The sequence below is a fragment of the Symphalangus syndactylus genome, chromosome 1 (genome assembly GCF_028878055.3).
Source record: "Symphalangus syndactylus isolate Jambi chromosome 1, NHGRI_mSymSyn1-v2.1_pri, whole genome shotgun sequence".
Taxonomy (NCBI): Eukaryota; Metazoa; Chordata; class Mammalia; order Primates; family Hylobatidae; genus Symphalangus; species Symphalangus syndactylus.
Window position 1 is genome coordinate 49,939,358 of NC_072423.2, and position 21,634 is coordinate 49,960,991.

A 21,634-nucleotide genomic window follows, 5' to 3' on the forward strand; every position below is an offset into this window, starting at 1 on the left:
TGGGTATATATATACCCAGCGGAATATAAATCATTCTACCAGAAAGACATATGCACATGAATGTTCATTGTAGCACTAATCACAATAGCAAAGACATGAAATCAACCTCAATGCCCATCAATAACAGATTGGATAAAGAAAATGTGGTACATATACACCATGAAACACTATACATCCATAAGAAAGAACGCAATCATGTCTTTTGTGGGAACATAGATGGAGCTGGAGGCCATTATCCTTAGCAAACCAACACAGGAACAGAAAACCAAATATCACATGTTCTCATTTATAAATGGGAGCTAAATGATGAGAACTTATGAACACAAAGACGGAAACAACAGACACTGGGGTCTACATGAAGGTGAAGGGTGGGAGGAGGGAGAGGAACAGAAAAGATAACTATTGAATACTGGGCTTAGTACCTGGGTGATGAAATAATCTGTACAACAAACCCCCATGACACGAGTTTACATATGTAACAAACCTTCATATGTATCCCTGAACCTAAAATAAAAGTTAAAACAAATGCAGGTTCCATAAAAACCCTAGAAGAAAGCCTAGGCAATACCATTCAGGACATAGGCGTGGGCAAGGACTTCATGTCTAAAACACCAAAAGCAATGGCAACAAAAGCCAAAATTGACAAATGGGATCTAATTAAACTAAAGAGCTTCTGCACAGCAAAAGAAACTACCATCAGAGTGAACAGGCAACCTACAGAATGGGAGAAAATTTTTGCAACCTACACAACTGACAAAGGGCTAATATCCAGAATCTACAATGAACTCAAACAAATTTACAAGAAAAAAACAAACAACCCCATCAAAAAGTGGCGAAGGACATGAACAGACACTTCTCAAAAGAAGACATTTATGCAGCCAAAAAACACATGAAAAAATGCTCATCATCACTGGCCATCAGAGAAATGCAAATCAAAACCACAGTGAGATACCATCTCACACCAGTTAGAATGGCGATCATTAAAAAGTCAGGAAACAACAGGTGCTGGAGAGGATGTGGAGAAATAGGAACACTTTTACACTGTTGGTGGGACTGTAAACTAGTTCAACCATTGTGGAAGTCAGTGTGGCGATTCCTCAGGGATCTAGAACTAGAAATACCATTTGACCCAGCCATCCCATTACTGGGTATATACCCAAAGGGCTATAAATCATGCTGCCATAAAGACACATGCACACGTATGTTTATTGCGGCACTATTCACAATAGCAAAGAGTTGGAACCAACCCAAATGTCCAACAACGATAGACTGGATTAAGAAAATGTGGCACATATACACCATGGAATACTATGCAGCCATAAAAAATGATGAGTTCATGTCCTTTGTAGGGACATGGATGAAACTGGAAAACATCATTCTCAGTAAACTATCGCAAGGACAAAAAACCAAACACCGCATGTTCTCACTCATAGGTGGGAATTGAACAATGAGAACTCATGGACACAGGAAGGGCAACATCACACTCTGGGGACTATTGTGGGGTGGGGGGAGGGGGGAGGGACAGCATTAGGAGATATACCTAATGCTAAATGACGAGTTAATGGGTGCAGCAAAACAACATGGCACATGGATACATATGTAACAAACCTGCACATTGTGCACATGTACCCTAAAACCTAAAGTATAATAATAAAAAAATAAATAAAAATAAAAATAATAAAAAAAGAAAGAAAGGAAAAAAAAAGAAAAAACAAACAAACAAACAAAAAACAAATGCAGGTTTGAACATCCAAAACAAAATTTTCTTAGCCAGGAAACAGTTTCAAAAACTAGGTTTTACCTAAAGAGACAGCTTTTTGAAACTTTTTGATCTGAAGTCAAAATATAAGTATTTAGGCTCATTTGCATGACTAAGATGATCCCACTGGTTACCAGCTATAAGGCCCTGAACTAGGGTTCTTTCTGTGCCTCAGTTTCCCATTGTTAAGTTAAAAAAAAAAAAATCACAGCTGTCTTCAGCTATGATCCTGAGGACTGTTGGTGGGAGGGAGAAGGAAAAATGAGGCACAATCCTTGGGGCTTTCAGTCCTCCATCTCAATTTCAACAAGAGAGTCCTGCTTTAATCAGTTCTACATACAGGGCTCCAGCTAAAGACTTCATTTGAACCCAGGGTTCTACGGTTTAGATACTTTGGATTGGCCACTTCCGGGTACCACCTCTCTTTAGCCATGCCCTTTTATTACCCACACCAAAACGACAGTGAACTTCTGGCTCCTCCTGGTCATCCCCAATGGGATGTAGACAGGTGAGGCAGAAGCAGCCATCATCTGGGTGACCAGCTTACCAAGGAGAATGGGACAAGCTGAGCAAATACTTTATAGCTTAAGAAATAGACATACCACCAAACTGAGTTTTTAATCTGTCTGGGATAAAATGGTTAATGTAACCAAGCTCAACAGCTTTATAAGACGTTCATAAAATTACTCCAGTTTCATGACATTCCAAATAATAGTTGGTTCTCTCTCTCTCTCTCTCTCTCTCTCTGTGTGTGTGTGTGTATGTGTGTGTGTGTGTGTGTGTGTGTGTGTGTGTATTTTAAATGGGGAATTGCTTGCATCATACAAAGCATGGAGGGCCAAACCAGCTCACATTCCCTGCCTCTTTGATTTCAGTAAGAAATCTGACAAAATCTCCTAAAAGTTCCCTTGAAGAAGGAAGGACAGCCAGAAGGTCTAGATAGATAGTCAGGGAGATTTATAGTTGAACAATTAAATTCCAAAAGAACTGATTAACAAATAGTTGTCAACCTGGAGGGAAGATTCTGCTTCTTATTTTTGTCCTGTCCAACATTTAAAAACTACTTGCCATTTTCTCAGTGGTCTGGATGAAGACCAGGGAGCCTGATTATCAAAGCAGAAACTGACACAAGCTGGGAGAGGGTTCATGTGCAGATAAAAGTATCAGGTTTTAAAAAGTTGTGTATAGGCTTAAGGAAAGTCAAAGAAGGAGATGAGGAAAGAAGGGAAAGAAAGGGAGGGAGGGAGGAAGGAAGAATGGGTAAGGGTCCCTCAACTGTGTTCTGTGACAAAGCAAAGGAGAAGAGAGTGGTAGCACATGGTAGGAAAGGCCCTGGCCTGGGAAGATAGAGGATCCATGTTCTAGTCTTCGGGCTACCACTGCTTTCTGGTGGCACAGCCCTGGACAGCCATGGGCCGTTCCAGACCCCATTCTCCTTGTGGGCAAAACAAGGTCTGACACATCACTGCTGTGTCTCCAGGATCCTCTTGGATCCTGTGATTCTGAGGAGGGCTGGTCCAGAGGACAGTGCTGTGATGGAGCCTGGACCTCACTCAGGTAGGCTGTGGCATAGAGCAGCTGTTGGAGGATTTGTTGCTGGAAGGTCCTCCGAAGGCCAGCTGCAGATCAGGTAAAGGAGGAACTTTTCTAACAAAGAGAGCTGCCTTGAAAGGGAGTGTCCTCTCTATAGGTGAAATTCTTCCAGCAGACCCAGAGATGCAGGGTTCAATTTGTTAGAAATCTTACAGACGCAATTCCTGATAGGTAGGATTTTTGGATCAAATTATTTCTGAGATTCTTTCCAACTTTGAGGTTTGATGGCATTATATTATTGTGTAAGAAAAATTAATTATCCATGAAACTGTTAAACATCTGTATCATCAGTGTACTTGCTATGTACCAAGAATGTACAAAAAATCTGTAAATTTAACCATCAGCTCTTAATTTCCAGTACAAATTTTTCAATATGCCATTGTACTGATATTTCTATAAGTTCCTCAATCCACTTACCTATTGATTATCCTTCTATGGACAATCTTTAAAATTATAATTCTCTCTGCACAGTCTTTCAGGAACTCTGACATCCGTTGTTTTAAAACTGGTTTCATTTCATGTTTTGCAATTGCCTTGAGGTGATCCCATGAAGCTTTGCATCTTCTCTCCATCTGACATAAATTATCCTGAAGTTGATCAAAGTCAACCTGAAAATCAGAGTGAGAACATTGCAAACACACTGAAACCGCCAGACACCAACCTGAACTGGGAGACCAAACTGCCTCTGGGGAGAAACAAACATCAAAACCAAATTCACATCTTGAAACACAAACATATTTACAGCCTAAAAATTATTCACATGTGTATCTGTCATTATCTTGACATCACATTATTTAGTGATAAAACTGTTCTCCAAATGAACTCAATACATGTGTTACCTTTTTTGGCCATATTTGGAAGTAAATCTTTGGGAACTGTAAATTAAAACATGATATCAAGGAACGCTAGTACAAGATGAACTAAGAAGATGTCTCATAAATTTTTTTCAGAGCACTCTTATTCTTCAGCGATAATATTTCTCTTAAAGTTGAGAAATGCACCCTAGTCCTACGAAGATGGCTCTGCTATGCTGGGGACCAACTAATGGGCAGCCAGCTTCTCTTCGTGATAATCTCCTTTATAATGTGAGTGACAAGTTATTTATTCACCTGCCCACTCACTCATTCCACCAACACTCATGGAGAAACTAGCATACACCAGTCTCTAAGCCAGGCATTGAACATAAACACAAATGCTGAATGAGACAACTTCCTGTTCTCAAGGAGGCTGACTGTACACACAGGTGATTCCCAAACTCTGAAGGACACACAGACCCCACCAGGCTCGGGTATGTGCCTGTGTGTGGGTGAGGGTTGCCAGCAGATGTACATCACACATGCAAGGGACAGATGTGACAGAGTGCTGCCTGAGTATTCAGGGACGTGCAGACAGGCTGGATTGCCTGAAGGAGCCTGAGATGAGGTTTTCTAAAGTGATGATTTTATAGAATTTCCAGACTAAAAATTACATAAATCAGAGAGATTTTTAGTCATGAAAAAAATACATCAGAGGGCCATATTTAACAGAGGGATGGGGAAAGAAATTGAGAAGGACAGGAGCAGAGGAAGAAATGCATAAGTGGGTGTGCTGAAAGGAGGTGACTGAGGTGGATAGAAAGTAGCTAAGATGGGAAAGGTTGTGTCCAGCAAGCAAAAGTCAGAGCAGCACGAGGTGCGCGGGGGTGAGCGCGAGGTGCGCGGAGGGTGTGGCGGAGATGAGCGGGAGGTACGCGGGGGTCAGCAGGAGGTGAGCAGAGGATGTGGGTGGGGGGATGAGTGGGAGGTGAGCGGAGGGTGCGGCGGGGGGTGAGCGGGAGGTGCGCAGAGGGTACAGGGGCAGAGGGGCTGAGCGGGAGGGGCTGAGCGGGAGGTGCGGGGAGGTGCGTGGAAGTGAGCAGGGGCACGGAGGTAAGCCGTTGCTACTTAGGGGCCACTGACAGAGGCAACGAGCAGGGCCTGCTGAAGCCCACAGGGGACTTGCTGGAGTGACCTCAGACCTCCAGGCCCACCCTTAGAAGCACAATGAAGGGGAAAGAGTTCGCAAAGGTGGATTCTGTGAGAGGATCTGTGGCACCGAGAGGATGAAGACACGCAGTGTCGTGTCTGGTGTGAGGCAGGGAGGCAAGCAAGACACCGTATGTACTGGGCTTCCTGATGCTGTTGCATCAAAAAGAGAAGGCGAGTTTAGGCAAAGCCCTGGGATTCAGGTATGCAAGGTTTCATGGCACTCTGAGGAAAATAATTTGTCTGAAACCAAAGGAATCCTGAGTCCAGATAGGAAAGGCTTCGCTTTCTCATGATACAATGAGGCTTAGAAAAAAATTCTGATAGGCCAGTTCAGGGTCCCCTGCTCGGTGCACCTGGCAGAGGCCAGCCTGTGGCTCTGGAGGTAGCTGGAGGAGGCTCTCAGCTACCAGGTCCCCACAAGCCAGGGCTGTGGCAAAGGGCAGACAGACAGGAAGGGCCCCTTGAAGCAGGCCTCAGCAGCCAACCGACATCCTTCCCCGCGTTTGCCCACCACTGTCTTTCTCTCATGCTGAATTCCAACACACCCTAGTACTTCCAGCTCTCATGCTGCAGCCAGGGGTATTTCTAGAAGGTTCCTTCACACTGGCCTGGTTGCTGTGCCCTATTTAAGAGTATCTTCCACCCCTGCCCTCTCCCCTAGCGAGTTTCCTGTGCTCCTAAGACCTTCACATCTCCCAGTTCTGGTGTGTTTGGGATCCCTCTAGGAGTTGGTCAGCCTCAGTGATCCCCTGCACTAGAGGCAGCCAGGTGTCCACATACTGTGACTGTCTCTTTTCTAATGAAGCATAAGTTCATGAAGATATTAACTCTGCACTTGCTTTAAGAGCTTGCAGCTGAGGGCCAGGCCATATACTGTTTACAGCCCTATAAAAATGTTCCCTCTGGGCAAGATCATAGGGACTGCCGATCTGTGGGGAGCAGGAGCCGGGAGGGCCCTGTTTTCTGGCTCCACACCTCACTGCAAGGTCCTGTGGACATCTCAGGAAGAGCCACATTGCATCTTTTTGACATGGTTGCCCACCTAAGACAAGCTGTGCTGTTTCAGTGTTCTGGAGAATTCACCCTGGTGAGTAACACTGCCTAACAGTGGACGCAGGGTTTAGAAATGGGATGGCAGGCTTGCCTTGCATACCTCAGTAGGAAAGAATCCAACTGAGAACCAGAGATAGGAAAAAGATCTTAAAAGTTCATTAGAAATGCCACAAAACAAATTATATTCACAAACTCTAGAGCAGAGAATGCAGGCAGCACTTGGGCATTTTACTTAATAGGGCACATGTTACTCGAGGATGACCAATACAGATCCCGTGGCTGCGGCGAGACCAGGCCCAATCCTCAGCGTCCGCAGACATACCTTGGCTGACCTGGTGATGGCCCCGATCTCCGAGTACAGATCGGAGCTGTCTGGGAAGTTTTCCACCACCATGGTGCACACATGGTGGAGAAGCGACTGCTTGTGCACTGTGTCTTTGACTTCTGGAACCTTCTCGAGGTAGCTTAACTCAAACGCTTTGGCCTGTTTTGCAAACATCAATAAAAGAAAAGTTTCAAGCAGGCTCTTAGAGAATAGCACAGGATGGTTAGAATCAATTCCCAGCTGCAGTCACCCAACATTTAGTTTCTCTGTGGCTGAAACTCCTGGGGTCAACATGCTCCATGATCCATGGCTGATCACATGTGGGCCAGCCACATTGAGAATACTGAGAATGAGGGAGCCTCTAGCCCTTTCCCACCACAGCCATGAGCCATGTCCCAGGGCTCACCCCTAAATCAGGGTGCTGTGGGACTGGGCTCTGACATCTGCCTATCTACTTCTTCCTCCTTTTGCCTGCCGTTGTCTACTTCCTGGACAAAGCTGGGCCAATTTTAAAAAGTTGCTTTTCTTAATAGCTAATGCATGCTGGCTTAATACCTAGGTGATGGGTTGATAGGGGCAGCAAACTACCACGGCACATGTTTACCAATGTAACAAACCTGTACATCCTGCAAATGTACCCTGGAACTTAAAAGATTTTTAAAAAGTTGTTTTTCGTTAAGCATCAAAATGCATATAAGCATGAGTATTTGAGTGATAAGCTCAGAAAAAAAAATGGGGCAGAAGAAAGTTTTCCAATGTCAAGTTTGAAAGCAGTTACACTTCATAAAGAATCATGTGTGTGTTTTTCTGTTTTCTTATTTATAGCAAGACACAGGTTGAAATAAATAGGCCCTGATATATATATATATATATTTTTTTTTTTTTTTTTTTTTTTTTTTGAGACAGAGTCTTGCTCTTTCACCCAGGCTGGAGTGCAGTGGTGAGATCTCAGCTCACTGCAATCTCTGCTTCCCAGGTTCAAGTGATTCTCCTGCCTCAGCATCCCGAGTAGCTGGAATTACAGGTGCATGCCGCCATGCCTGGCTAATTTTTTGTATTTTTAGTAGAGACGGGGTTTCACAGTGTTAGCCAGGATGGTCTCGATCTCCTGACCTCATGATCCACCCGCCTAAGCCTCACAAAGTGCTGAGATTACAGGTGTGAGCCACCGCGCCCGGCCTAGGCCCTGGTATCTTAAGAACAAAATTCCTTCTAGATTTTCAGCAAGAAGACACAAAAGTCATTTGTTCCACTGTGCTTTGGGGGACCTGAGGTACAACCTTCAACAGCAATTGCTGGGCAGGGATTTTGTGACAAGGGGGGCTGCAGGATGAGGGATGGGGACAACTTACATTAGTTCCATTTAGAAAGTTCCCAATGGCTAAGAGAGTAGACAGGATAAAGCCCAAGGTTTTATTGTTCTCCAACTGGTCTATTCCTTCCTTCAGGTCCAGGAGTGGTTCTGCTACTTCCTTTCAGTTAAAAAAAAAATTAGACGATAAAGAATGTACAATTTGGCCTTACTTTGTTCTTTTGACTTTTTGTATAAGGGAATAACACACAGTGTTCTCCCCAGCACAAGGCAATCCCCTGCGATGGGCATTGCTCCTAGGTATGGAAACATGTGGCAGGGAGAGCCTCTACTCCCCAGACCCTGCAGTGGAGACCAAAAGGATCTTGTGCTGGGGTGACAAGGGCTCTGGACTCCCCATTCCTGCCTCAGGGAACACCCTCCTCTTACTCTCCTTCCTGGCTGTGGCTGACTCCTGGGACACTCTTCCTTCCCATCTTCCTTTGGCTTCTAGACCACAGTCTTCTTCTTTGCTTTTTCTCCTTCCAGGCAGATTGGCAATGAAAGTTGAGACCTCGGTGTCCATGAACTGCCCCAGGCCTCCTCCTCCCCTCAAGGCACTCCATGGCTAGCCACCTGGCAGCCTGGGCTGCTCACTAGAAGGCTACTGCCCTCTACCCCACTGCTTTCATGGCCCCCTCCCTCAGACCTCCAGCCTGCTCTGTAGCCTCATGGCCTCCGTCTCCCCCACCCTCTCTGCTGTTATTCTGTGGCCCCCACTCCTTTGTCTTGATTGAGGTGCTCCCCCAGCCTATATCCCAAAGCCAGGAGATCCAGCTTCAGTTTCTCCAGCCCAGGTCCTGCCAGGCTGACCCAGTGATCTGTTTTCTCCATGATGTTACCTCCCTTGGCTAAAGAAAGTCACCTGAGCATGCTGTCTGGTCTTGTGACCCAGTCATAGCAGTCACCTCAGCAATCCTAGGTGTCTTCCTCTCTGCTTGACTTCCTGATGAATTCAAATACTGTAGTTCCCTCTTGAAGTCCCCCAAACCCACCACCAACCATCTGGCCCTCAGTACAGGACCTTGCTCCTTCCTTTGCCAGAATATGGAGACCACATAGCCTCTCCACCTGGCTTTATTTTTTTAGGGATGGAGGTCCCACTCTGTTGCCCAGGCTGGAGTACAGTAAGGCGATTATAGCCTACTGCAGCCTTGAACTCCTGGCCCCAGGTGATCCTCCTGCCACAGCCTCCTGAGTAGCTGGGACTACAAGTGCATGCCACAACACCTAGCTAAGTTCTTAAAAATTTTTGTAGAGACAGGGTCTCACTATGATGCCCAGGTTGGTCTTGAACTCCTGGCTTCAAGCCATCCTCCTGCCTCAGCCTCCCAAAGTGCTGGGATTACAGGTGTGAGCCACCGCACCTGGCTCACCTGGACTACAGAATCTCTCTTCTGCGGACTTCCTCTCAACTAAGATCCCACACAGTTCACTTTCCATCTCCCCCGTTTCGTCTCCACTGGCTCCTTCTGTTCAGCCTGCGAAAAACTCCCACTGCCCTATTCCAGAGAGGATGCCCATGTCCTCTGCTTTCTACTCAGGAGGAGCCTCCTCAAGCTTTCTCCATTAAGTCCCCTTTCCTTCTGTTCTCCTCCCAAACTCCTGCAATGGGCATCATAAAAAAACCTGCTAATTGCCACAATCACTGGCAGTTTAGGTGACTATCATCAGGTCGAAGGATTACAGGAAATTTTCTATATTGTGCTTTTCTGTATTTTCCACATTTTCTACAATGAGAATATAGGATCGGAAAAAAAATGTAATTGTTTTGTTTTGTAATCAGTGACCTGGTGCCCACAATCTAGTGTCTGAGGCTGGTGCCAGGCAGACACTTTAGAATCAGCCTTCATTGGCCAGCTGCTGATCACTTGGTGTAGACACGACGTCCTCATTGTTAACTCATCCTCCATACCCTATGCCAAGAATGATATTTCACTGCCTTAATATTGATCAATGAAAAACTGCCTTTCTCAACACTGTGGATGTGGGATTGGCTGCCTGTCTTACAGAGAGCTTACCTTTTCTGTAGTTTCATAATCCATTTTGAATGCCCAGAGGTGAAGTCGTGCGGAGAGCTCGCTGATGGAGGAGAGGGTGAGGAGGAACTGCTCTGCACTGCCCAAGGGGATTTCAGGGTTGGCCAGCTGAGCTTCCTGGATTTTCTGCTTCTCCTCGTCCGTGGGAATCATCGTTAGAATTTTCTGGAAATAGGAGATGATATAGTATATTTTCTCCTAGTGATGGACCCTCCCCTGCCTCTTCAATGTTATAAAATTCATATTATAATTTTCCAACCAGGTAGTAGAGGTATCTACAGGTGTTATATTGTCATAAACCAAATATACTTGAAGCACCTTGACCCAAATTTTCAGGGTCTCACACACAAAGGACATTCTAGGCAAGAAAGGGAGATGAGAGGTGAGAGAAAGATGAAAAACAAGACACAAGATTAGAGAACAGCTGCCTATTCCCTAGGAAGTAGAGTAAGACATGTCAAAAAGATATGCTTTGTAGCACTTCTCCTGCATTAATTAAAAAGCTTACAAAAATGAATCATTTTCAAAAAACTCAGATTGACTTTTGTTCGTGTGACATATAATTATTTTAACTGTATTTCAAAACTTACATAGAAATGATAGCACCTAAAGTAATACTAAACAAGTCTGATTGCAGAAAAAATCATGATGGTATCCATAAATACAAGCTAATAAAAAAAGTATATCTTTTTACTTCTATTTGTTTCTGGTAAAAATCAATTGTGGAAGGCAGAGAAGGCAAAAAGGCACCAGAATACTTATGATTCTCATACACTCAAATTCCTCTGTGATTACATTTTTTAAAGTAAAAATTCTCATGTCTACTCTTACTATTCCTATTGAACATCATATGGAAATCTTAGTCAGGCACATAAAAGAAATAAAAGGCATACAGACTGGAAAGGAAAAAACTGCTCATACACACAGATGTCATAATTGTCTGCATAAAAAACTATAAAGAATCTACAAAAAATTTCTAAAACAAACAAGTGAGTTTAACAATGTTGTATGTTATAGGGTCAATACACTAAATTCCATCTTATTAGTTCACTATCTATACATTTATAATAAACTAAAATTTTTTAAAATGCTATTTACAGTGAAACACATAGGTATAACTAACAAATCCTGTTAAGTATCTTTATGCTGGAAACTAGAAAATGCCGATGAAAGCAATCAAAGAAGATAGAAACAAATAATAAACACATGGAGAGACATACTATATTCATGGATTGAAAGACTCAACACAGACAAGATGTTAATTCTTCCAAAATTGATCTATAGATTTAATTCAGTTCCAATCAAATATCAGTATAATTTTTTGTAGATATATGATGCAGGACAGGTGAGCCCCAAAACTGGGGCTTAGCCTGGGATGGTTTTTGGCTTTAACCAGGAAAGAATTCAAGGGCAAGCTGGTGGTGATAGACTGAAATTTTTTATTGAACAGCACTGCTCCTTCTGGAGCAGGGCTAACTCCTAGGCAGTGTGCCCAGAGTCAGCAAAGTATGGGCTCTTGGCAACTGTATTTATACTCATGTAAATCTATTTTCAATTATATGCAAATTAAAGGTCAGGTTAACACAAATTGAGGGGTGGGTTGTTTAGAACTTTCTAGGAAAGGGGAAGTAAGTTTTGGGTCTTGCCCTGGAAAGGGGTGGTAACTTGTCGGTTGCTGCCATGGCATTTATAAATTGGCTTTAGTGGGAGCAGCTTATACCGATGAGCAATGAGGGCAGCTAAGGATTGCTTTTGTCACCATCTGTGGTTTTTGTCAGTTTTTTTGCTTTATCCCATCTGAACCAGATCCTGTTTTGGTCATCAGGGTTGGGACCAGAAAACAAGTCCTGCTGGTCTCCTACCTCATAGAGACAAGCTGATTCTAAAAGTTACATGGTAAAGCAGAAGAACTAGAACAACAAAATTTGAAAAAGAGTAACCTTGGAGAAATTAAATAACCTGACTTTAACAAATAAAAAGCTATAGTAATTGAGACAATGTGTCATTGGTAAAAGGATAGACACCTAGATCAATGGGACAGAGCAGACAGTTCAGAACAGGACACATAAATGTGGCCCATTGATTTTGAAAAAGGTGCAAGGCAATTCAATAGAGAGAAGATATTATTTTCAACAAATGATGTTAGAACAGCTAGACTCTATATGCAAAAAAAGCAACCTCAAGTTAAACCTTACACTATACATAAACTCAAAATGGATCACAGATTTAAAAGTAAAACGGAATACTATGAAACTTTTAGAAGAAAACATAGGAGAAAACTTTTATAACCTACATTAGGCAAAAAATTCTTAGACATGATACCAAAAAAGAATAAGTTAATAAACCAAACTTTATCCGGTTAAAAACTTTTGCTTTGTGATAGACACTGTAGAGAATAGAGGACAAGCTGTAGTTCCTCAAAAGATTAAACATAGAATTACCATACGACCCAGCAATTCCATTCTTGGGTATTTATCTTAGAAAAATGGAAACTCACTTTCACACCAACACTTGTACATGAATATTTGTAGTAGCTTTATTCATAATTGCCAGAAACTGGACCAAGATAAATATTCTTGAGCAGTGAATATATAAATTGTAGTAGATTCCCCGCAATGCAACAGCACTCGGCAATAAAAGGAACAAACTATAGATATGTACAATGACTTGAATGAATCTCAAAGGCATCATGATGAGTGAAAGAAGCCAGTCTCAAAAGGTTACATGCTATTTACAGGACATTCTTGAAAAGACAAAGCCATAGTGATGGGGAATACATAAGTGGTTACCAGGGGCCAGAGGCAGGTTGAGGGTACAACTACAAAAGGGCAACACAAGAGTTTTGTTGGAAGATGGGACTGTTTTAAATCCTGATTGCAGTGGTCATTGCATGAATTTACATGCTTTAAAACTCAGAGAACCATATACCAAAAATGTCAGCTGCACTCTATATTAGTTCAAAAACTAAAAAAATAAAGAACAAAATGAGAAACAGGACTCTTGACACCACAGTCTCTACATATGCAGATGTTTACACAAGTGTGCATCAGGACATATCTGGCTGGGATAGATGTAGTCCTGGGCTTGATGAGGGTGTTAACAGGCAGAGCTGCCTTAGTTTATCAGAAGCCAGTCATGCAAAACTGCATTGCAGATGTGCATTCAGGCTGTAGTCAGTGTAAAGTTATCGAAGGTGAGCCTGAGGCACCTCCCTTTCCAACTTTCCCTTCACCGGTGCTCCAATCACTGAGGCTTCAGGTGGAATTTGAGCATCTGGAGAGATATGTGGTGGCAGTGTTCCTTGCTTGCCCACAACCTGGCACGTGTCCCACCTGTTCATGCAGATGGCATTAAGAGATAGCCAAGACACTTCGAGCAGATGTTGCCTCCTTAAAAACATGCATGATTTAAACTCAATTAGTTTTGAAAATAAATGCTTCACTAAAATTTCTATTTTAATTTCCTTAGCACTGCCATTGTTTTTGGCATGACCAAAATTCCAAAATGAAAAACTCAACATTTTGTACAACCTTCAGAAGACATCTTCCTGTGATAAATTTTGTTGCTTTGTTCCTTTGAGAAAGCAGTTACTCTTCTTTTTGTTTTTCATTTCTCTAATTTATACTATTTGTTCAATGTTGAAGATTTATGAGGTTGCCACCTGCCATTTTATTTTTTTACACATCACTGACAATAAGAATAGCTGTAAGACAGTGGAATGGCAGGTTAAAGCCACCTCCTATGAGCCCCTCCTATGAGCTGATGGCCCTTGTTTTTCGTGAGCAGATGATAATGTGATGATTATGAGGTGGTATTTTTAACCTGCTTTTCTAAGTCAGTAGATTTATTGATCATTGCATGATCATAATTTGATTTCACAGGAAAGCAAACATCAAACAAGACCCATATGTTGATAGGGATAGGAAGCAGAGAAATTCTAGGCAGAAAAGAGTGGGGTCCCTGGCAAAGGCCCCACCCTCAAGCCTGGAACTGTGGCCCAAAGTGAGAACTTTACATCCCTATTTTCCCACTCAAATGTTGCCTTTTCCAAAACCACTCCTGGTCCGCCCCACTCCCATCCTGTACCCATAAAAACCCCAGGCTCCACTGGCAGACAGCAGAGAAGGGGAGAAGAGGAGAAGCAGCAGGACATCAGAGATTGTCATTTAATGTCAGACAGAGGCAGCTTGACTTCAGAGGGATGGCTTGACAGCATTGCTTCAAAGAGGAGTACAGCTGGGAATGGCCAGACTCTGGGGGAAGATCACTTTCCCATTCCATCCCCTTTCCAGCTCTCCTTCTTGCTGAGAGCCACTTTCACTGGCAATAAAACCCTCTGTATTCACCATCTTTCAATTCGTTTATGTGACCTGATTTTTTCTGGATGCTAAACAAGAGCTCTGGTGCCACAGATGCGGGCACTAAAGGCTGTCACACTGACCCTCTGCCCTCACTGGTGGAGAGCAACCACCTCACACGAAAAGGCAGAGGGCCAACTGAGTTAACACTTAAGCCATTCATGATGGCAAAGCTAAAAGTGCACACTGTACACATGCCCTCTGGGGTTTCAGGGGTTGGGGGTACTCCCTGCCAGACACAGCTGCAGGGCCCACACGGAGTTTTGCTCCTGCTGGTGCCCAGAAGCACTTGCCCCAGCTCCTGCACTCACTCACCTGTGTGCTCCCACTCCCTAGAGGGGTTGAGAGCTGCGAGCTGAGTAAGCGAGGCACCCCCATCACAAGGCCCATGAAGGGGGTCACAGAAAATTTCCTGTTTCAATGTGATAACCTCCATGTTTTTAGCATTCGCCTAGACAGCATCCCTCTAGCACTGCTCTAAGTATATTTGCTTTTGTATCTGAAAGTCATGTATTTTGGAGAAAAATTCAGAAATCTCCTTTTTTTTAAATAGACCCCAATACTATTGGGTTTGGCCATTTCTTCTACCTGCACATGAAACTATAATGAGTAATTCTTTTGCCCTGTGAGTTTTAAACAGAACCCTGGCTACAGCTTTGTATAAGCATCTGCCACAAGGATTTTGGTGACCACAGCAGAAAGTTGAAGCCCTGAGGGCTATGTCTGGTTTGCATACAATGTGCATATTTGCATGAGAAAACAGTGTGCTATCCATGTACTTACTTTCCTGTAGCAACTTAAAAAAAAAAAAACTTTTTAAAGCATCTTGATAGTATCTTCTTTCATTCTTATGATTATTCATTGAGGCACATTAGGGCAGAAATCATTGTATCAAACTCACAGACAAAATGATTTGCCTGAAGCTAAGCTGGATCAACCAAGGCAGAGCTAGAGAAGAACCCTGGGGCTACCTCTAGTTTCTAGCACTAGCTCCATAGTTCATAGGGATTCAAATTAATAGTGAATAAATTCAACCATAAATGCAAATTAACAGTGCAGCTAAGCCACTCAGTCATCAAGATATTCTGGTTCCCTGGCACTGCTAAGTCAACTGTGACTCTCTGTGGTCAGGTTCCTCTGTGTGTGTCCAGCACCCACGCAGCTGGGCACCTGTGGACAGGCACTGTGCAGGGTAAACTGCTTTCAAAGATGCTGTCATTTTTTATCTGTGGCCAAAGAAAACTTCTGTTTCTAGGATGCTGATTGGACTGGCAGCTGAGTTGGGCCAAGTTGTTTGGGACCATTCAATTGTGCTACCCTCTGAGTGGACACAGACTATAAAAATTAGAGAAGAAAGGAAAAGAAAATAAAAATCGTCATACTTCCATTTATGATAATTTGATGTCATTTTACTTGGGAAAATATCATTAATGCTACTTAGAGATGGCTGCGAAATGATTTTCTGGTTTAATATTCTTATGAAAAATGACTTCCTTAATGAAGTTAAAGGCTCCTTCAGGTTTTCATGACAAACCTGGATACATACCACTGGGTTGCTAAGCAAAGCCACAGGATGAAAACGTTCTAATTACATTTAGGTACACAGAGCTTTCAAACGACCCCATTAAGCCATGGTGCCAGGCTACAGTGCTTGCATCCGAGAAGCAGACAGTTTGGCTAAAGGCCCTCTGGGTGCAAGCCGGAAATCTCATTAACAAAGATCTGTATGTACCCAATTGCATCTCTTCTCAGTCCTGATTTAACTCTTGAACAAGCCTAGAGAACAAGCTCTGGGTATTGGTTTGGCACGTGGATCTAGATCATCTCTGCCTCTCAGGTCCCTGAGATCAATGGCCCAAGATAGTAGGTGATGCCTGAGAGTGCCCTGGATTCCACGTTCTCCAAGAGGGCTGTTTCGACTGGTTCTTTGATTATCCGTGGGTGCATGATTGCTCTCTACTGGGAGGTTGACAATGTTAATTTCCCTCTAGTGGTGTTTACTCAAGACCTTTGTCATTTAATCTGTACTAAATAAATGTGAACTTTGCTGGCTTATGGGGTGGATGCTGCAGGTTCAGGGGCAGAAGCCCCTTAGCCACACTGACAGACAAAATATCTGTGTCAGTGTATGTCTCTCATCTGTCACTGGGTTAGGGTCTCGGGGACAGACATTTTGCACTTGGTACATCCAGGTCCACCCAATAGCAGGCCACTGCCCTGCTCCTCCCTTGTTCCTCTAGGAGGGTCCCAGAGTGGGATGCATCACACTGAGGCCTGGCCTGCCCCTTCCTGTGATCTGGCAACTGCCTCAGTCTCTATCTCCCAGCTGTCGCCCACTCACTCCTTCATGTCCCCTGCTCCAGTCTGCCGTGTGCCCTCACTCTTTCAATAGGCTGGATTCCTGGATTCGAGTGGGCCCTAAATCCAATGACTGGTATCCTTATAAGAAGAAGGAAGTTTGAACACAGAGGAGAATGCTGTTTGAAGACAGAGAACACACCTGGATATGCTCACTGGCTTTGCTCCCTGGCCTGGCTCCAGAGCTCAGGACACAACTTCTTCTGCCAGGAAAGAAATGCATTTCCCTTATTGTACCTGTTCCTGGAACAGGGGGTGTATGTTTCTCAGAGTAGAGCTGCTTGGGCCTTATATAGGTTTTCTAGGGGTGCCATAATAAAACATCACAATCTGGGTGGCTTAAACAACAGAAATGCATTCTCCAACAGTTCTAGAATCTGGAAGTCCAAAATCAAGGTGTCAGCAGGAGCATACTGTCTCTGAAGGCCCCAGGGGATGAACTTTGCTTCTTCCCAGTGCTGGTGGTTGCCCACGATCTTTGGTATTCTTTGGCTTTTAAAGACATCACTCTAATTTCCACCTCTGTCATCACAAGGCATTCTGTATGTCTGTGCGTTGTCTGTCTTCAAATAGTACTCTCCTCTCTATGCTCAAACTTCCCTCTTCTTATAAGAATACCAGTCATTGGATTTAGAGCCCACCTGAATCCAGTATGACCTCATCTTAATTTGATTACATGTACAAGACCCTTTTTCCAAATAAAGTCACATCCTGGGTGGGCATGAATTTGGGGGTCCACTATTCAGTGCAGTTCAGGCCTCTAGTAATGGCTTTTCCTGTGAAGGTTCCTTCCTTCCAAAGCATGAAGGCGTGCCTAGTGGGCTGGGTGCAGACCCCTCTGTGTACTATGTGCCCACTGCTCCCTCCCATTCCCAGGGCCATGGGTGATTCTGGCCAGAGGCCCAGGCCCTTCCTCACTCTCAACTTGCTTGCTCTCCCTCTCTGGAGTCAGGCATCATTGGTTCCGTCCATGCCCAAGTGTCTCAAACAAGAAGATGTACCTCAATCACAGAGAGGCTTTAAAGGAGTCTGGGGCTCCCTGTCAATAGGATGATGGGTTAGGTGCCACCCAATGCCACAAAGCAGTGTCCCCAGATCCGGGCCCCCAAGCTATAACACCCTTCTGTAGGAATTGGTGGGTGGGACACATTGGCTCTGCTCACTCTTTTCATTATTATAATAAGAGATTTAAACTGCTAAACTGGCACCAACCCACAGTGGAGGGAGAGTGTGGCCTGTGGAAGAACACAAACCCAGGCCCCGCAGGCGAACCCTATCTCCAGCTACCAGCTGTGTGGTCACAACCACGCCACCTAGTGTCTCTCTACTTTGTGACATTCAGATCAACAAATGCTAAAGCTTCAGCTGGCTTGAGCTCTCTGGCTTATCAAATGAAACATGTCTCTCTGTACCCCAACAAATGCCAAGAGAGAGAGTTCTTACATGGATGTGTGCATGTACTGAAAACCCTACCTTTGAAAGTGTTTGTTAAACATATGTGGTTTAAAATGACATGAAGCAAGACCCTAATGGCTTCCCAAGGAGGTTATCATAGTCTTCTTCCATTTTGAGGTAGGCAGAGTGTGGTCAGAGGGAGATTGGTAAATGAACCTGAGTGAAGATTGCTGACCTTCATAGGCAAAGTGAGACTCCCCCTCCCCTCAAAAAGTTTAACACATGTAAGAATTATTAACCTTATTCAGAGTCTAGTTGAGACAGAAAGGCACCATGGAACTTCTGAAATGTGGATGTGCAGCATATTATACATGCAGTATGTGATAAAATACAAATAATGCTTAATAGGGCTTCCCTCACCTCGATTCCTTCTTTGTTTAAGGCATACTCATCAAAATTCAAAATGGCGATCTTAATCGTCCTTGGAGGTGGCAGCACCGTCAGACCAATATTGATGGCGTTACTCCTCTTGGAATCCAGAACAATGATCTCTTGCCTTTTTCCATCTGCAGCAGTTTTCTTAGCGATAAAAAAGGAGAATCCAAGATTAATGCATCATCTTGGGTCCTTTTTATATTTCATTATTAAAAGCACTCACTACTTATTTAGAGATGAAAACAAATGGCCCCAGTTCAGCTCAGAGAAGGACTGGCTACTGTTCAGCACAGAAAGGATCAGGGATTAGTTCTGAGAAGCTGCTAAGCTTGGGTCAGCAACAGAACTTCAAGAGTCAGACACATACAAAAATAAAATGGATTTTCCTTCAATTGGGAAAATGTGACATTTTGCAAGAAAAAAAATCTGTTTTTTCCATAGAAGCAGTGAAAACAAAATCAAAACCTTTCAGAGTTCCTTTCTTGTGGGCTTCGAGGTGTCAGAATGTCTTGGTTGGCCTTCACACACATGGTGCATGCCCAGAGAGAGCTGGTTTACATGCTGAGAAGAGAGGATCAATAAGGAGAATACAGCACCATTGGCCTGTCAGGCCCTCCAGATCTACAGCTATACTGTCTCAAAGCCCTCACCTTGCCATTCAAACATTCCATGCCCCTTATACCAGAGCACTTCCACCTTTCCTGTGCACTTAGGCCTCTGTGCAGCTGCCTGGTAGATGAATGAAGAGGGGCCTTCCAAGGAAAAGAAAGGAAAAGGCATGCACTGGCGAGGATGAATAGGGGATGAACCAGCCTAGAGGCCTAGGAGGGGAGCAGGGAATAAGAAGTGTCCTGGCATTCTCAAAGCCCTTTTATGTGTGGCTTCCCAGTTGCCTGCGTGGTCCTCAGAAGCAGGTCCTAGGCCTCACTCATCTCTGCAGCCAGCCCAGAATTAGCACAAGATGGGAGCTTGGCAAGCTGAATGTTTATGTCCCCTCAAAATTCATAAGATGAAGCCCTAACCCCCAAAGTGATGATATTTGGAGGTAGGGCCTTTGGAGCTACTTAGGTTTAGATGAGGTCACGAGGGTGGCATCCTCATGATGGGACTGGTGTCATTATGAGAAAAGACCAGGGTGCTGCTAGTTCTCTCCTTCTGCTACTTGAAGACACAGCAAGAAGGTGGCTGCTTACAAGCCAAGAAAAGCGCCCTCACTAGAAACCTAACTGGCCAGTATCTTGATCTGGAGTTCCCAGCCTCCAGAACTGTGAGAAATAAATTTCTGCTGTTTAGGTCACCTGTGTGTGGTATTTTATTATGGCAGCCTTAGCGAACTAAGACAGTGTGTGTGGGGTGAGGAGTCAACCCTATCAATGGCCAGAGCTGTGACCACAAGGCCCCCAGCTTTCCTCTTCAGCTCTCAGGAAGTTGGGTGCAGGTGGCACCTGGGGGCAGGTGGGAGAATACTTGGCTCCACAAGCTCCCTGATATTGCTCAGGTTTCCCTTGAGGCAAACACACCTGGGAGGATGGCTATTTTGACTCATGTAACACGTCTAGAGTAACAAAGATGAATGAGGCACTGTGGATCTCCTGAAGACACATTCAGCACAGTAATGGGGTATGCTGTGCCCTCTGTTGTTGAGGGAGCTCAACAGCAGAGCAACTGTAACTCACCTGGTGGTGGAGGGGCTCAGGGTCTGGAAGGGCTGACCCTTGGGCTAGGCCCTAAAGAATGTCTAGGATCTAGTCTGGGGAGAGAAGACCTTCAGGAGATAAGAAGTGGCTTTGTCTAGGTTGTTAAAAACTGTCAGGGATGAGGCTGGAAGTTTGATGGGGCCACATCTCAGAGGACCTGCTGACCCAGCCAAGTGGCTTCAACCACACTGTGCCGGCAGATTCCCACTGAGCAACTGACTGCCACTCATCATCTGATTTCCTGCACTGAGGCCTCACCTGGTTCTCTAAAACAGGGTCCCTGGCTGGGCCTGGGAGCGGCCAAGCCATCTAGAGAAACTGTTCTGCTGTAGCCCCAGGGACCGTGAGGCATTGAGGAGAAACAGGCTCAAGTCCAACTTAAGTCCTCCTGGAACCTCCCAGACTTAGTTGCTAAATTTCTATTTTGGATCCTTAAATATGCAGTTGGAATAAACTCAAACTTCTTCATTAAAAAAAACAAAAACAAAAACCCAACAACAACTGAAAACATCCCAGCTGTTTTGTCCTGGTGATCAGGAGGGGCAATTCCTGTGGGTAGGGTTGTCAGCTTTGAACACTAGGCTCCCAGGGACACGTGGCATACATGCCTCCCCACTCTTCAGGAAAAGTGTTCTGTTCTACGTAGTTAACCTAAGAAACTTCTCAGGAGTCCCTGGAAATTCTCAATTTAGCTTTTAAATCTAATTTTATGTTGTGTGTGGAGTGCTAAAGGAATGAGAAAGGTTTGACAGAATGTTGAATATAGGCAACAAAGAAGGATGCTACAACTAGCAATGCCAATACTGTGGTGCTGGAGGCCTGCTTCTCCGGGCACTGCTGGGCACCTACCCCAAATCCATGCCCTCTTCCCCACTCAGCAACAGGACTCTGATTTTTTTCAGGCTGGCAATGTGTCCATTAAATCAATTCCCTCCCTGGACCCTCTGCAACTGAAGCTGGCCCCATGACTTGGTTCTGGCTTTTGTTTTCCTGATTAAAAAGCAACAGACCTGGTGGGCCATGCTCTTCCCCCTTCTTCCTGCCTAGAATGGAGATATGGGTCTGGAGGTGCAGTGGCAGGTGTCTTGTGAGCACAGGATGGCAGCAGGGATTCCCTGGGAACCAGTAGCCCTTAACCCCTCATCCACAAAACCCCATCACTCTAGGAGCCTGGAGAGATGCCTGAGCAGGCCCAGCCAGCTCAACTGGAGTCTTTATGCAGATGACAAAGTGAAGCCCCTTACCATCACCCTGAGACTCAGCCC

General features: G+C 44.3%; 1 protein-coding gene across 5 annotated transcripts in view; it reads right to left on the bottom strand.

Moving 5' to 3' along the window:
- Positions 1-21,634, bottom strand: part of FHOD3 (formin homology 2 domain containing 3) — a 498,310-nt gene that overhangs the window by 29,747 nt on the left and 446,929 nt on the right. For all 5 annotated transcript variants that reach the window (XM_055233750.2, XM_055233761.2, XM_055233789.2 and 2 more), the window contains 5 exons: positions 18,658-18,816; positions 10,109-10,291; positions 8,089-8,208; positions 6,734-6,895; positions 3,770-3,960 (listed from right to left, as the gene is read on the bottom strand). In XM_055233750.2, coding sequence (XP_055089725.2) covers positions 3,770-3,960; positions 6,734-6,895; positions 8,089-8,208; positions 10,109-10,291; positions 18,658-18,816 — 815 coding nt within the window. The remainder of the gene's footprint in view (positions 1-3,769; positions 3,961-6,733; positions 6,896-8,088; positions 8,209-10,108; positions 10,292-18,657; positions 18,817-21,634) is intronic.